Source organism: Lynx rufus, unplaced genomic scaffold (genome assembly GCF_022079265.1).
Source record: "Lynx rufus isolate CCGP_SWC_20201006 ecotype Redwood Valley unplaced genomic scaffold, mLynRuf1.p SCAF_11, whole genome shotgun sequence".
Taxonomy (NCBI): Eukaryota; Metazoa; Chordata; class Mammalia; order Carnivora; family Felidae; genus Lynx; species Lynx rufus.
Genome location: NW_025814825.1, coordinates 42,087,650 through 42,103,846, shown reverse-complemented (window position 1 = coordinate 42,103,846; position 16,197 = coordinate 42,087,650). Strand labels below are relative to the sequence as shown.

The 16,197-nt window shown below is 52.5% G+C and overlaps 1 protein-coding gene across 1 annotated transcript; it reads right to left on the bottom strand.

Moving 5' to 3' along the window:
* Positions 1-268: 268 nt before the first annotated feature.
* Positions 269-10,553, bottom strand: MFSD13A (major facilitator superfamily domain containing 13A). Its single transcript, XM_047073365.1, has 9 exons — positions 10,249-10,553; positions 6,694-6,936; positions 6,265-6,347; positions 5,237-5,689; positions 4,962-5,085; positions 4,264-4,360; positions 3,299-3,470; positions 3,032-3,225; positions 269-1,950 (listed from the first exon to the last, which is right to left on the bottom strand). The coding sequence occupies exons 2-9, from the start codon at positions 6,859-6,861 to the stop codon at positions 1,688-1,690; spliced, it is 1,554 nt and encodes a 517-aa protein (XP_046929321.1). The 5' UTR covers positions 6,862-6,936; positions 10,249-10,553; the 3' UTR covers positions 269-1,687.
* Positions 10,554-16,197: the final 5,644 nt, after the last annotated feature.

The window sequence follows — 16,197 nt, the reverse complement described above, 5'->3', positions numbered from 1 at the left end:
AACCCAGGAACTGAGGGTCCCAGCCCTGCACATACACAAAAACCCATGAGTGAGACCACCTCGGATGAGGGGAGCAGCTATTGACATCCCTGAAGTCACAGGCTCTCAAAGCTTCCACATGGATGAGAAGCTCAGGAACTTATTAAAATATAGTTCCTGGGGCCTACACTCAGATATTCTGACTAATCAGTTCTCCATTTGAAACCTGTATACTTGGGGGGGGGGGGCGGGTGGCAGGGATTGACAAGGCATTTTACAAACACTAACGTATTTGATCCAACAACCCTACAAAGTGTGTAGGTATTTTTATTATCCACCTTGCAGGTGGGGAAATAGAGCCACAGAAAGATTATGTAATTTCCCAAAGCTCTGCTCTTTATTAGCTAGGATATGAACCCAGGCAATACAGCCCTAGAGCCAAAATCTTTAACCACTGTATAGACCTTCAAAAACCATTGGCCTTGAGCAGTAAGTAGTTCCCAATCAAGCCAATTTTGCCTGTGGGACACATTTGGTGATGTCTGGAGACATCTGGTTGTCACAACTGGTAGTGAGATGCTACTGGCATCTAGGAGAGGCCAGGGATGCTGTTATAAATATCCGTAACAAAGAACTATCTGGCTCCAAGTATCTCTAGGTTGACAAACACTGGCCTAGAGCACAGGGGCATTAGTCACAGGTGCCCAGTAAAATCACAGAGCTTTCCAAAACCCCAGTGCTCAGGCCATACCCCAGATCCATGAAATCCGAATCTGGAGGAACAGAACTCAAGACCTCAGCATTTTTGAGAGCTCCCAGTGACTCCAGGGTTGGGGACCTCAGTCTTGGAAGCAGCTGCTCTTGCTCACCGTGTCTGGCAGTGGTGTATAGGAAAGGCACCGGGACATGACCACAGGCCTCCAAGTCATTTCGCTCCCAAATACCCACGCAGATACCAGTCTGCATGCTTTTCCTGCTCCCTCAGTGAAAAATCTGATGAGGGTGCCTTCCCCCATCACCACCACCAACTCATCGGCAGAAGAACGTTCTCAGGGTACTTTTCCTATTAAGTGAGGAATCCTGTTCCCCAGCCCCACCAACCCACTGCTCCCACACACAGCACACACCTCAAGAATGGGAATAGAAATGACTGACTTTAATCAGTCTGCGATGAAATGAGCCTCTTTTAGAGGCCAGGTGGGGGTGGGGAAGCCCTGCAGCAGCTAGGGCACACTCCTTCAGGCACAGCTGAAGCAGACAGCTCAGAGAAACCACTGGAAAGGTGGAGGGAGGGGGCAGTGGGACTCACAGCTTCCCCTGAGTGGGTGAAAGTGGCTTCTGAGACCGCACAAAGCACCGGCCCCAGCCAGGTAGTGGGATAGGCCCCCATGCTGCCCATGCAGCAACCCCGTGTGACCACAGGGCGGCCCCATCCCTTCTTGGTTCTCTTCTTCCTCCAGCCCCAAAGGGGGAAGAGGTCCCTGAGCACATACAGCCCAGCCCTTGCCCAAGCTGGGTCAGACAGCCAAGCAGGAACTTAGACCCCAGTGACGCTCCCGGCTCAGCCTCAGAAACTCCCACTCTGCTATCTGTCCTCCAGGCTGTGCCCCAATAAAGGCACAGCGGCAGGATGGGGGCTGGCAAAAGTGGCTCCTGACCAGGGTGGCAGACAGTGTCATCAGCAGGATGGCCTTGCTGTGCCTGCCTGTCACACCATCTTAACCTCCAGGATTTGGGCCCGTGATAGGTTCTGACGCTGGGCTTTGACCATGTGCAGGCGTCTCCCGTGCAGCGTGAACTGGGACCAAGTGAACAGCTGCAGCACAGCACAGGTGATGGGCACCAGCACCAACAGGTAGAAGCAGCCCTGGCGGAGCGTTGGGGCCTGCGCCGGGGGCGGGGCCGGGGGCTCTGGCCATGGCTGAGCACTCCCCACGGGGGCCAGTGGGGGCTGCTGGAAGAGATCGTGACCTAGGACAAGAGAGCATGCAGAAAGAACAAGGTCAGCCCTGGTCTCCTCCAAAGTCCACAGCACAGCGCCACATCTCAAACAACACACGTGTACATCTAAACCACAGCTCAATTCCTCCCCAAACTTGCTTCGCCTCTGCTCTTCCCTTCTCGGTGTCTGGTACCACAGTCTACCCAAAACCTCAGTCTTCCTGGGTTCCTCAGTAAACCTCACCACTCCCCAAAAGCCAATCCTTCACTTCCCCCCAATTCCAAAACACATCCGGTACCGGGACACTTTCTTCCGGCCCCCTTGGCACCGCTTGCTCCAAGCTTCCATCGCCTCTGCCACAGCCTCCCCACAACCCACTCCCCACACAGCAGTCAGGGTGAAGTTGAAAAAACATAGATCAGACCACGTCACTCCCCTGCTTAAAACCGTGGCAAATAGAATTTCTTCACAACGAGAATAAAATCCAAACCCTGTCCTGATTTACAGAGCCCTCTACTTTCCCAGCCTTGTCTCCTAACCACCCCTGATACCTTGGGCCTTTGCACTTGCCTCCCCTTCTGTCTGGGATTCACTGAGATCTTTCAGACCAAATCCTTGCTCTTCAGTCCACATCCTAGGTGTCATCTCAGAGAGGCCTTCCTGGACCACACTAAAGTAGCTTCTCAGTCCCACTGTCCATTGTACCATTGCTTTTACCACTACCTGCTGTCTTCTCCTTTGGCTGTTGCCTGCCAACCCCATCCCTCCCCCCTGACTAGAATAAAAGTTCCATGATGGCAAGGCCAATGTTATTTCCCTAGAGGACCTGGAGCAACTCTTGGCAGAGAAAGTATTCAATACACATTTGTTGAATGAATGAATGAATGAATGAACGAACGAACGAACGAACTATTGAAAGACTGGAAGATTGGAGACTCAGTTCCTCTACCCACGTAAGGAGAGGCCGAGGAGGAGTGGCCCAGGCACAGCTTCTGTCGGCCAACTGCCATTCTCTCTCCCTTACTGGACCCAGTTTGTCTGCTGGTGTGCCAGGTAAGCTTTGACCCCTGGAGCCTCAAGAGCCCCTGTGCCAGCTCCCAGGGCCCTCACCTGTATAGAAGCAGAGCAGCCAGGTGCCCAGCAGCGGGGCGAAGGTCTGGCCTGGCTTGGTCACCAGGGCCACCATGCCAAAGAGAAGAGCTGAGGCCGCCTGCTTACGGTGGTTCAACACCAGGTCCTCGTCCACCAGGTCAGTGACCACCAGAGTCAACAGCTTACAGGTGCCCTCAGTGAAAACACGGTTACTGCCAGAGGAGAGAGGGGGCGAGAATGAAGGGGTGGAACAGAGGCGTGGGGGTGAGGGAGGGCAGCGCGTACCTGGCAATGAAGAGGCAGAGCAGGCCGGGGCGGTCAGGGCCAGCCAACAGCATGAGCAGGCTCAGGCCCAGCTTGAGCAGGAAGAGCCCCCGCACCACGGCGTAGACGCCCCAACGCCGGCACAAGGGCAGGAAGTAGAGGTTGTTGAGGTGGGGAGCGACATAGGAGATGCCTGGGCAGAAAGGGTGCAGCTTTGTCAGGGGCCACTGCCATAGCTTCCACAATTACCCACATCTTGGGGTGCCCCGGGCGGGGGGGGGGGGAGGAGGAGGGCTCAGTCATTTGAGCAACCAACTTTGGCTGGGGTCATAATCTCACAGTTCATGGATTTGAGCCCTGTATCGGGCTTTGCACGGACAGCACAGAGCCTGCTTCGGATTCTGTCTATCTTTCTCTCGGTCCCCTCCCCTGCTCAAGTTTTCTCTTTCTCTCAAAAGTAAACATTAAAAAAATTGTTTTTAATTATCCACATCTTAACGATCAGAATCAGAGTTGGCATTGATTGAACACTGACGACGTGCCAGGCTCTGTGCGAAGAGCTTCACATCCTTTTCTTTAATCCCTACAACTCTTTAGGGTAAGTACTATATTATTCCTACTTTACAGGTGACAAATGGAGGCCCCAAGAGTTTAAATAAAACATACCCAAGGCCACACAGCGAATAAGCAGAGTCAAGAAGCACACCCAAGCCCCTCAGCCTGTAATCCTAGCTGTTAAATAGCTACTGCGGGGGGCACCAAGAGAGCAGCCCTACCCTACTCACATCCGCAACAGCCCCCCCCCCTGCCACCCCCTGGCAAACAGGGCCGGGTGGGGGCTGGACATGCAACCCCACAGCGGCCTCTGCCCCCTCTGCTCCCTGCCAGCCAGGCCCCAGCGCAGGAGGGAGTTGCGTCTGCAGCTGGGGGAGGGGTCCTGGGGTGCAAGCTTCAGTTCCTCCAGCCTGCACGAGACGCCCACTCACCCAACAGGAAGGAGCCCGTGGACAGGGAGATGTGGTCCGACAACAGATGCTCCAGGAAGAGGGGGAAGAAGTTGCTGTTGAAGTGGCAGTGAAACACCTGCAAGCCGACAGGGGCAGTGAGGAGCCCGCTGGGCCGCAGGGCTGGGCAGCAAGGGAACCAGCAGGCTCTATCCTCATATCCCTCCACCAGGAGCATGCCAGAATAAAACCCCAAACCAAATTCCTATTGCTTACCTAATTTTGCTAAAAGGTAGAAGGAATGATAAGATGGTCCACGGAATGATTAAGATTTTTTTACTCTTTAGTTTCAAATACTTGAGTAAAACAAGCTTGACAGTATAAACACCATCTATGTCTAGCCTGGGCTAGCCTCTGCACTGCATGTGTTTTAGCTATGGCACTTAGTGTTTTAAAAAGACTGTCACAGAGTTCCCAAAAGGGCACCCCTTTTTCATATCCTCACTGTGCAGGTGAGGACACCCAGGTCTGCCCCGACAGACCTTCCCAAGATCACACAGGGAGTTAGAAGCTCTGAGGGCGCCGGAATCCAGGCCTCCTAACTACCCGACCTGTGTATCCACTATCAAATTGCCCAGCAGTCCTCACACGAGGCCCAGAACTGCTTTCCCAGCTTTTGAGGAGCCCGTTCCCTCGAGTGGAGCGCGGCCTACCCGTCGGGCGGGGGCCTGTTCCCATACCTGCACCAGGTCCATGCCCACGAACCACAGGAAGTTCCGGTGGCGTGCCAGCTGCTGGAGGTACTGGCCCAAAGTGATGCTGCCTGCTTCCTTGCAGCCCACAAGCAGCTCCTCTCCACACAGGCTACAGGGCAGAGGGGAGTCACCAATGGCCTAAGGCTGGGCCAGAGCCATCTGCCACCCCAGGCCAGCCACCCATCAGCCAGGGGACTCAGCGTTGAAATCACACTCAGAAGTGTTGGTGGGAACCAGAAGAGCTGGGCCAGGCCACTCACCCGCCATCTACAGCCAGGGCTGGGCACTCCGGCTCCCTACCGGCTGCCTCAACCCGCCTCCTAAGCAGCCGTGTGGCCCCCACAAAGCCCAGCCCAGAGCCAGTGGCCAGTGCCACGCAGAAGGTGCGGAAGGAAGAGAAGTCTTCCTTGTTCCAGAAGGCATAGGAGGCAAAGACGGAGAGGGAGCCAGCTGCACTGAAGAGGGAGCAGTAGAAGTTGAGGTGGGTACGGTCATGGGCAGAGAGGGCCAGGTCAGCCAGCAAGGCATGATGGTGCAGGTCCACGAGAGTCAGGAAACCATCATAGAGGCACAGGCACAGCAAGAACTGCAGGCCAGCTGGGGCCCAGGGCACCCAGAATGCCAGGAACGACAATGCCAGCAGCGGCCCGTGCCAGCCCAGGGCCCGCACCCGTGCCAGCACCACGGCCCTGGAGGAGAGCCCGGCACCCGACCTGCCAGAGAGAGGAGGAAAGTTGGGAGATGCTTTTACAAACTTGATGAGCCCCAGTTCCCCCCCTGCCCAGGCCCCAGAGGAAGGACAGAGGCCCAGAGTATGGAACTCACACCAGGGTGGTCCCACTGAGCCCTGAGTCCTCAGCCTCTGATTTAGGAAGCACAACTCTCCAGGGGGTACACTCTCTTGTCTGGTCCCTTGCCAAGCCTGCCAGGGCTGATGGCCAAAGGGTGGTGGGACACCTATTTCTCAGGGTTGGGGGCAGTGGTGGGCCCAAGCAGGATGGGGTAAAGGAATCTGCCAGAAGCAACAGAGAGTGTTTGCTGTACAGCTCCCAGTTCTAAGGACCTGACAAGGCAAGCTGAGGTAAATCTCTTCCCACGTGAGCAAGGCAACAGTTAGTCAAGGCCATTCTCCCACATGGCCAGAGCCTGACTGACCTTGGGAAGGGAGGGGGCCTGGTCAAAAGCTGAAAATGGTTTCCTTTTTCTCTCCCCACCCCAAACACAGACACCCCCTGGGGAGGAGTGGGATGGGACAGGACCCGTTGTGACCCACCCACAGGACACAAACCGGGGCTGGGAGCTGAGGAACTGACGGTCACTCAGCCAACCGAAGAGGGGGTCGTTGAGGCTGTTCCAGAGGAGAAACACCGTCTGTGGGCAGAGAGGAGATGGGGCAGGTGGGCTCCAGGCAACCTCCTCTCCGGAGGTTTCCCCACCCAGCCTGCTCGCCACCCCTCAAGATGAGCACAGCTTTCCTGCCTGCAAACCTCTGCTCAGGTCAGTCCCTCTGCTAAAACCCACTTTACCAGCCACTGCCCCCCATCAAACTCCCACCCATCCAGGGTGAATTTCTCCAGCTGATAAATGAACATTTATCAAAGCTCCAGCTCCAGCTTTTCTTGCTGAATTGAGGTGGGCAACCTGGCCAGCCCCAAGCTCCAGACTGGGTGGGACCCAGCCTTGCAATCCGCCTGGCTCCCACCCAGTGCTGGCCTACCTCTCCAACCCAGAAGGCAGTTTTGTTGATCTTGTACACCGAGACAAAGGTGTCCACATAGTAAAGCAGGAACACGTTGTGCAGGACGGAGATGAAGAGGGCCAGGGAGCCATAGACCACAGCCGTGGGCAGGCCCAGCATCCAAGCCTGGAGCCTGCCCAGCCCCATGGCTGCCAGCTCAGCCTCAGCCCCAGGAGCACTGAGGAGCGCTCACAGCCAAGGGCAGTCTAGCCATTCTTGTCCCTGGGGAAGAAGGAGCCCGTTAGCTGCAGGGATCAGAGCCAGCTCTGTTCCCAACCCCAGACCTCTGAGTCACTTGAAAACTCATTTCCACTGGGAGAAAGTTTGTACATCAAACCAAGCTGGGGAATCATCACTGACATCAATGACTGTACAGCTGAAACAGTGCTGGGCTGGATACCACTGAGAGTAACCCAAGAAGACTGATAAAGTCGTGGGAAAAGAAGTGCTGAGCCAGGTCACATGCTAGGGGAGTGTGCTCAGTATCTTCTTTCATCCACACTATCTTATCACACACACCTTCACAATCTGGATGTGATGACTGTGGGCCTGGGCACACAACGTCCCTGTAACCTCAGGCAAGCTACTTGACCTAAGCCTCAGTTTCCTTTTCTGTAAAAGGGCAAAGGGGATGATCATGTCCACTCTGCAGTGGAGGGTAAGGGTCAAGTGAGGTAACTCACAGAAAGCGTTCAATAATGGATGGTGGTGGTATCACGATTATCCTTATAAAATCCCGACAATACAAAAATTGTAGCACAATTACGATGTTATTGGAAAGCACCCCCAAGCTCAGATATGTTAAGTAATTTGCCCAATGTCAGACAGCAGAAAAGTGGGAGATTTGACCCCTGACCTGTCTGGTTCCAAACCCTTTTCTGCCACTTGACCTTTCAAATCAGGTTCCTATACACTGTTGGGTAGAATAGAGAAAGTTGCTACGATGTCAGGTTCTGTAGGTATAGAAGAATGATAAGATCTGGCAAGAGTCCACACCTACTCATGCACTTTGATTCTGGAAATTCCACTTCAAGGAACTAGGCCCAAAGGAATACGTACAAAGACGTTCATGGCAGCAACAGTAATACACAGCAAAAAGTTGGACACAGCCCAAGATGCAACAAAGAGACTGGCTCAGCAAGGCCAATGCTCTCCAGAAAAGGCAAGCATGTGGGCCACCTTGACACGTAGGAGAGAAATTCAAGAACATGTTACATGAAAAGAGAGAATAAAGCACAGTGTGGGTTCTTGTCTTCCAACCAGGCTGACTTGTACACAGAGGCGGGAAGGCAAGACTGGCCATGAGTGGGAAGGAAATAAATCAGATTTTTATTGGAGCAGGACTTCTCAAACTGGAACATACTTTCAAGTCACCTGGGTACTTCAAAATGTAGATTTTTGACTCAGGAGGTCTGGGGAGGAATCTGAGATTCTGTATTTCTAAAGGGCACCCAGGTGGCGTTGGGCTACTGGGCCATGACCACACTTTAAGCAGCGAGGCATTAAGTCTGGCTGTCTCTTTTTTTAGATTCAAAGCTGCTGTTCTCTTTTCAGAATAACCCGTGTGTGTTTGTCTGACCCCCCAAAGGGAAGCTATGAGGACTTCCTTCTAACTCCCTGTTGCAAGTTAAATCAATGTCCCCCCAAAAGATATGTTCAAGCCCTAACCCCCAGTACCTGTGTGACTTTATTTGGAAACAGGATCTGTGCAGATGTAACCAAGTTGAGATCATAATGAATTCGGTGGGCTCTAATCCAGTGATGGGTATCCTTACAAGGAGAGGGAAATTTGGACACAGAGACAGACACACACAGAAAGAAGACGGCCATGTAAAGACAGGTAGAAATTGGAGTGATACAGACACAAGCCAAGGAACGCCAAGGGCAGCAGGCAACCACCAGGAGCTAGGGAAGAAGCAAGGGAGGATTCTTCCCTAGAGCCTCTGGAGGTAGCACAACCAACCAGGGTTGATTCAGACTGTGAGAGAATAAATTTTAAGCCACCCAGTTTGCAGTAATCTGTTACTGCAGCCCTCTGAAATTTACACATACTCTCAAGGACTATTCCTCTTAGAGCCCTTGTGACCCAAGCCTAAACTCAGGCACATTGATGTGCGCACACACACACATAGCTGAAACTTCTGCTTCCCATCATGGTCGGGCCCTAGAGAGCCAATTTCAGCCCCAGTCCAACAGTAGTGACCCCCAGGACCTGTCCTTGCCCCATGACCCACTATGGCTCCCCCTCCATGTCCACCCTTCCAGAGCCTCTGCAGTCTGGCTTCTCCCTGCCTCCCAGAGTCTCCAAGTCACCCTCTCCTCTGGCCAGGCCTTTGTCCTTGGTGGTACTCCTGCCAGAAGTGGCCTCCCATCTCCCATCCTTCAAGAGACCACACCATATCCAGACTTTCTCCAGCCCCTCACGGATGCCTCCTGCCGAGACTCTCCTGACTGCCTCCGCTCCAACCTGTGGGTTTCCAAGAGCAGGGCCTGCTTCTTTGCCCGCCCTCTCCCTCAGAGGGCTGGACTCCACCACTCTCCGGTAGAGAAACAGGCCCTGAGGGGAGAATAAGTAAGGAATCCCAGAGGGATCTCTCAGGCTCATTGGAAAATGAGGGCAGTTCATTCAAGAGATCCAACCTGGCACTCGTCTTTGCCTAGTGGTGGGGAATGAGGGAAGGAAAAGCAGATGGAACAACCTAAAACCAGCCACGTCTGTTGAGAATGTCTCCTGAGCTACAGTGATCCTACTTTGGCATCAAAGCCGGAAGATGGCCAGGTAGCCTTTCTCTGGGGCTCTTGAGCCCCTGAAGAAACATTTGTTAGGAAATATTTTTCCCCCCACAGTTTTATTGAGGTATAATTGATACACAATGATCTGCATATATTCAAAGTGTGCAGTGTGTTCAGTTTAAACTGTTTACACCTGTGAAACCACTGCCACAATTGACATCATGAACATATCCATCACCCTAAAAGTCTCCCTGGCACTTTCTAAGGAACATAGCAGAAAGAAAACACAGTTGAGGGTCTTGTAAGTCCTGACTCTACCATTTACTTCCTGTGTGACATGGAGCGATTTGCTTAACCTCTCTCTGACTTTCTTCATGTCCAATGTGGGGCCGACTATTGTTAGCAGTCTAGGGGAAATTATTCTAAAGCCCTTAGCACATAAGTGTGGTGAACACTCAAACTTCAGACATTACTGCTATTGAGCCTCTCAGACCTTCCAAACCCACCACACAAGGATGGGGTGAGTGTTTAAGTAGGCTTCACGCCCAGCGCGGAGCCCAACAAAGGGCTTGAACTTCCGACCCTGAGATCAAGACCTGAGCTGAGATCAAGAGTCAGACGCTCAACCAACTGGGCCACCCAGGTGCCCCAAGGATGGACTATTAATCTAAAGGTGTTTTGGGGCTGTGAAGCACAACTTACACCTCTGTTGCTATCCTTAACCCAGGTCACTTTCTCTGATTCCCCAGGGCCTTTCAGAACCCCTTGCCCCCACACACACCCCACCCCACCTCACCTCACCTCCAAAGCCTTTGTCCAAAGGGAGTGAAGGCTCCCAGGCCCCTACCCAGATGTCCAGTGACCTGCCCTGGTTGCTAGAAGGTAAACCTTGCAGGCTTAAGTCCCCAGCCTCCACCAGCTGGCTTCCTGCTGAAATGGCAGAAGAAAACCTCAGAGGGGGTTGAAGTGGGAGGGAAGGGTGTGACTTTTGCCATCAGAAGAGGCGGAGTTTAAATCCCAAATGCACTTCCTACTAAGAATGTAACCTCAGGCAAGTCACTTAACCTGTCTGAGCCTAGGTTTCCTCGTGTGTAGGATGTGAATAATAATACCCATCCTTTTTTTTTTTTTTTAAACTTTTTTTTCATTTTTGAGAGAGACAGAGACAGAGCACGAGCAGGGGAGGGGCAGAGAGAGAGGGAGACACAGAATGCAAAGCAGGCCCCAGGCTCTGAGCTGTCAGCACAGAGCCTGACGTGGGGCTCCAACCCACGAACCGTGAGATCATGACCTGAGCTGAAGTCAGACACTAAACCAACTGAGCCACCCAAGTGCCCCATAATACCCATCCTTTAAAGGAATGCAGGAAGGATTAAACTAATATCCAGAAGCCCAGAGCACTGTTACATGGAAGATGTTTAGAAACTGGCTTTTTCTTGCGCTCACTCATAAAAGATCGGAGTAGGAGCAGGGGAATATCCTGGTAATCCAGTCCCTTCTCATGGTAAGGCAATTTGAGAGAAAAGACAGGGCACACAAGGGTAAATCAAAAGAGAGAATCTAGGGGCACCTGGGTGGCTCAGTGGGTTAAGTGCCCGAATCGAGTTCGGGTCAGGTTATGATCTCATGGTTCGTAAGGTAGAGCCCCTTGTCCTGCTGGGATTCATTCTCTCATTCTCTCTCTCTCTCAAAATAAATAAACTTAAAAAAAAAAAAAAAGGTTAAGAAAAAGAGAGTCCACAAGTAGCAGGAATGCACGCAAAATTCAGGAGTGCCAGACACAAACCCGCGCCACAGGCCAAAGCCGGAGGCAAAACAACCTGTCCAGATAAGCCTCTGCCTGGGAGAGGAGCTGGGGAAGGAGTGTCCAGGGTCCCTCCAGCAGTTTCTCTTCCGGATTCTGCTCCTCCCCCAGGAAACACCTTCTCCTACTCACCCTTCCCACCCTCAATACGCCCCAGCAGAGAACAAGAGCTCAGCCTCTCCAGGGAAGGAACAGCTTGGAACCCACACCAGCTCAGGTGCATAACCCAGGGGAAATATCCTGTAACCAACTCCACCCCTACCTTGGCACCTGGCAGGAGAGCCTGTCGGAGGCCCCCAGAGCCTACCCCCTCCCCCCGCCCCCTGCTGGTATGGTGCCAGTTATGTGGCTTTGAGCCAGCCTCTTCTCCCTAGGCCCGGTCTCCTAATCTATAAAGTGGGATGATAATGCCAGCCTCTCGGATTGCTGAGGGGCTGAAATGCAAAAACGCACCAAGCACAGAACCTGGCACATACAAGTTCCTCAATAAATAGTAGCTACTGTTACTCTTTTTCGTATCTCTGCTGTCTGGTTTCTTGGTCTTTCTAGCACCCAGCACTGATGCCTCTTGCTGCCATCCCTCAAATTCTCTTTTAAATGCCACCTCCGCACCTTTGTTCATGCTGTTGCTTCCACCTAAAATACCCAAGATGTAACTACATATCATTGCTCAGGCATCTGGGTATGCCTGGCTTTTACATCCATCATCAAGAATCCTTACAACTCTTGTTACGATTCCCATCTCCTAAGTGAAGAAACCAAGGCTCTGAAGGTTAAATAACTGGCCCCAAATCACAAAGCTATTAGGTGCTGGAGCAAAGATTCACAACAGGTGTTTTTGACTAGAAAATCTCAGCATTTCTCAAGTCACTGTGCCCAACCCCACCACCATCTTATGAAACTCTGCTGATTCAAGGCCTAGTTCAGTGACATGGCCTTCCTGAGTACACCTACTCACGTGTTCTCTCCCTTTTCAGGTCCCTTGGCTTCTTCATCAGGATCCAAATACCTCCTGTACCCTCCTCCAGTACCTAAGCTCCTTAAGAGCAGGGCCAGGTCAGACCCGTTTTCTACTCCCTGCCCCCACCAGGCTTCTTCACCACACAGCAGGTACTCAATTAATACCTGCTAGGTCAATTTGCCCCAAACAGGCCGATATGGGCATCCCCAGCACTAGGGAAGAGTAGCAGCCATAGGAGTGCCACTCCCAAATCCCACTGTACCCCTCAGCTCTGCCTGGCTGTGGGAGTCAGAAAAAGGCAACCTGGGGAGCTGGGTTGTACCTGGGGAGCTGTGATGTACCCTGCTGAATAAAACATGTACAGCAAGGCAACTGGTGCACAAAGAGGAATAGGGATAACAAAAAGTAACATTTATTCATCTCGTACCATGTGTTAAGAAAGCAGATACAATATGGAAAGGGAGCTCAGAGCAAGCAGGCAGAAGAAAGACACCAGATCAGGAAGGGTTTTGCAGACTACACACAAGATTCTATCCTGAGGACAATGGGGTGGGGGACACGGGGGGGGGGGGGTGAGGTGACAGAACCAGATCCGTTTGGAAGGAATCCCATAGCATAAAAACTCTCCCCTCTTGACCCATCGGGCCTCTGGAAGAGAAAGAACTAGAAAGGACGGAAATCGTAGCATCTCCCTGATTTCTGAAACTTTATCAGGCCTATAGTGGGTAGGGGGCTGGTGGATTTTGTGGAGGAAACCAAGAATGCCAGACTGGGACCCTAGAGTGAGGGGCGTGGGGAGGATGGGTGTTGATTCCCTCCAAAAGGCCTACTGACTGTAGGCAAAGCAGTTTAATGCAGAGGGAAAAGGCCACTGACAAGCATAATTTAGAGTTAGGAGCCCTGAGTCAAGTTTGAACATTATCACTACTAACTACCTGAGTTTATTCCTACATCTGTGAAGCAGGAGAAAACAATTCCATTCTCTACCTGTCCTCAGGGTATCAAATGAAATTGAAAGGTGTAATTCCCTGTGCAAATATTAGGTGTCCTTTTCTCAACAAGCAGCTGACCTCTGAATTATCTGCTGCATTTTCTGTTTCACAACCACCTTGCCTCCTTGCCCAGTCTCCTCAGAGCAGGGTCCAGGCCTGGCAGGAGGACCTCCCCTGGGGGTGGGGGGGACACCCTCCATTCCAAATACTCATGGGCCTATTCTCCTCACTCTGGAAATGAACTTTCTACTTACTGGGGGAGGGACCTTCCTCCTCTCCCTCCCCAACAAGTAACTACAGCAGCACTGGATGGTCAGCGACTTCACCCTAGGACCACCTGTCCCCACCAAGCCACTGAGCAGTCTGGGGCTAACCCAGAAGCTCTTTACTCAACAGCTGGCATGCTGCCGCTGAAACATGTGGTTCTCCAGCCCGTCTGTACATTAAAATCACCTGAGGAGCTGCTTAATATCGAGGTCCAGGCCTCACTCCTGACCAATTTAATCGGAATTTCCAGGGATGGGGCCCAGCATCAGTGTTCTTTTAAAGCTCCCCAAGTGGTTCTACTATGGAAGCAAGGTTAAGGGCCATTATGTTAATGAAATGGATCCCAAGCCTGATGCATCCCGCGACCTCAGCTCCCCCCCGCCCCGGGGGGCCCTTCTGCAAAGATGCCACCCTCACCCCTTGAGCCCAAGCTTCTCCCACCCTGACCCGGGGGCTCTCCCATCCCACAACCTCATCACTTCAGGGACCCCCCGCAGACAGCTCCCAGGACTCCCAGAGCAGAGAGCATTCCTGTCCCCCTCGGGTCCGTTCTTTGTGTGTAACCGGCCCCCAGTCCGGCCCGCTCCTGCCCCCGCGCCCGGGCCACGGGAGAGCCCCTCACCGCAATCGTGGCAGGCGAAGCCTAATCCTGCGGCTGCCTGGAGCCAGGTGCGAGCCAGTGCGCCTGCGCATTCCCCGCCGGAGGCTTCCCCAGCCTCTCCCTCCGCCCCCGCCCGGCGATTGGCTCCGTGCGGCTCCCGGGACCGCGCCCCGGCAGGTGCCCGCGCCCGAGGCTGCCGCCGCCATATTTGTCACGGGCGCTTACCCTTAGGGACCGAAAAGAAAACGTGGACGCTGGCCAGAAGAGCAGTTGGCCTGGGTTCCTGACGCTTCACCCCTTCTCTTTCAACTCTGTGAAAGCTTAAAGCCAATTTCAGTTCAAATCAATAAGGCTTTTCTGAGCGCTCCCCCTTCTCTCCCCCGTCCTTCCTTAGTATTAATTCACAGAATGGAGAGCACAGCACCTTCCTACAGGCCTTGTGATCTGCCTAGATGCACAGCTAGGCAGGTGAAGAGATGGCAGTGGCACGACCTGGGACTTCCTGACGCTGGATTGTGAGCCCTTCAGGAGTAGACGGTCCCAGCTTAATGTATGGGCACCGGGGCTCAGGCCACAGATGCCAGGCCCAGAGAGAGCAACCTTACAGCCCAACTATTTCGTATTAAAAATAGTAATGATAAGGGCGCCTGGGTTGCTCGGTTGGTTGGGTTCTACTCTTGATTTCGGCTCAGGTCATGGTCTCCTTGTTCGTGGCCCCAGGACAGGCTCTGCGCTCCACAGCGTGGACCCTGCTTGAGATGTCTCTCTCTCCTTCTGTCTCTGTTCCTGCCCTACTTGTGCTTTCTCTCGTTCGGTCTCAAAATAGATAAACTTAAAAAAAACTTTTTTTTTTATAGTAATGATAAAATATAAGGTGTACTGAGCTCTCACTATGTGCCCTATACTGTGTTAAGCCCTCTACACGCATTATGCTGTGGAGTCCTCACATCCCTGGCAGATAGGTGATATATCCCCACTTGACAGATGAGGAAATAGGTTTAGAGAGATTCAATGGCTTTCATACAAGCAAGAGGCCCAGACCAACTGGAACCCAGCTCTCCTGACTCTCAGAACATGAGTCTTTCCTCTTCCTACCACTGCCCAGGCCCTAAAGTCAAGTTTTGTTTTGCTCAGTCCAGTCTGGTGAGGATGTCTCATGTCTTCTCCCAATAAACCTATAAGCCTCATTAGGTTTCCAGGCAATCAAACAGCACACACTTCAGACCTACTGTTTTCCAATGGAGCAATGCGCCTGGCCTTTAGCTTCTGGGGGACCTGGGGCTCAGTCCCCTAGCTCCATTTCTTTAAGGGACCCACCTTTTGTGAGCCTCTGTTTTATGCCTTATAGGGATTTTGTAGGCATTAAATGTGAAGTGGGAGTGTTAGTGTTTTGCAGGCTTTTGGCTTGTCAACAGACTTAATGGTTGTCAACAGGAAAATCATCCAATTCCTCCTGCCTGACAACCTGGCAAAGGGCCCACCGACAGCAAATGGTCCAACAAAAGAGCCCTGGAGTGCAGGGATTAGAGTCTGTCCAACCAGTTCCTGTGGAGCCCCAGGGGTCCCATGAACTTTGCTCCCAGCATCCACCTCTCACCAATCTGTCTCATTTCCCTCCTCCCTAATCCTGCCCCTTCAAACCTCCTATCTATTCCCTAAGCCACACAAATCATCTCTCCAAGCAATTTCTGGAACCCATTCTGTTCCAGAAAGCCCTCATGAGCAAAAGGAAGGTGACCATTATTCCCCCAGCCCAAACCCATACCCCCATCTGTGCTTTCCTGGCTGAGAATACAAGGCAGCATTCAGCATGGTGTCTGGCACACTAGAGCCTCCATAAATTGACGAAAGGAGTTCCCTTTTCTATCTCAGACCAGCATGTGTCTTTGTTGCAAAGCAACCCTGACTCTTCACTTAGCCCTCCCTGGGTGTCCAGTGGGGAAACAGGGGACCGGGAAGGGCTGCCAAGGGGCCAGAACTTAATGTGACCCAATACGAAAATCTTTGGCCCTCATGTTGCACTTAATGTCCCACAGTTACACTGAGGTTTCTCATCCCTCTGATTTTATAGACGATGCAACCAGTTACTCTCTTGTGTCAGCACTGGGACTGGGTCTTGTAATTA

Excerpts from the sequence above, each read along its gene's own strand:
- MFSD13A (XM_047073365.1), bottom strand. The coding sequence starts at position 6,861 with ATGGGGCTGGGCAGGCTCCAGGCTTGGATGCTGGGCCTGCCCACGGCT. Across the intron at positions 3,226-3,298 it reads CTCTGCCTCTTCATTGCCAG|TAACCGTGTTTTCACTGAGG; the intron begins GTACGCGCTGCC and ends CTCCTCTGGCAG. Across the intron at positions 1,951-3,031 it reads GCTGCTCTGCTTCTATACAG|GTCACGATCTCTTCCAGCAG; the intron begins GTGAGGGCCCTG and ends CTCTTGTCCTAG.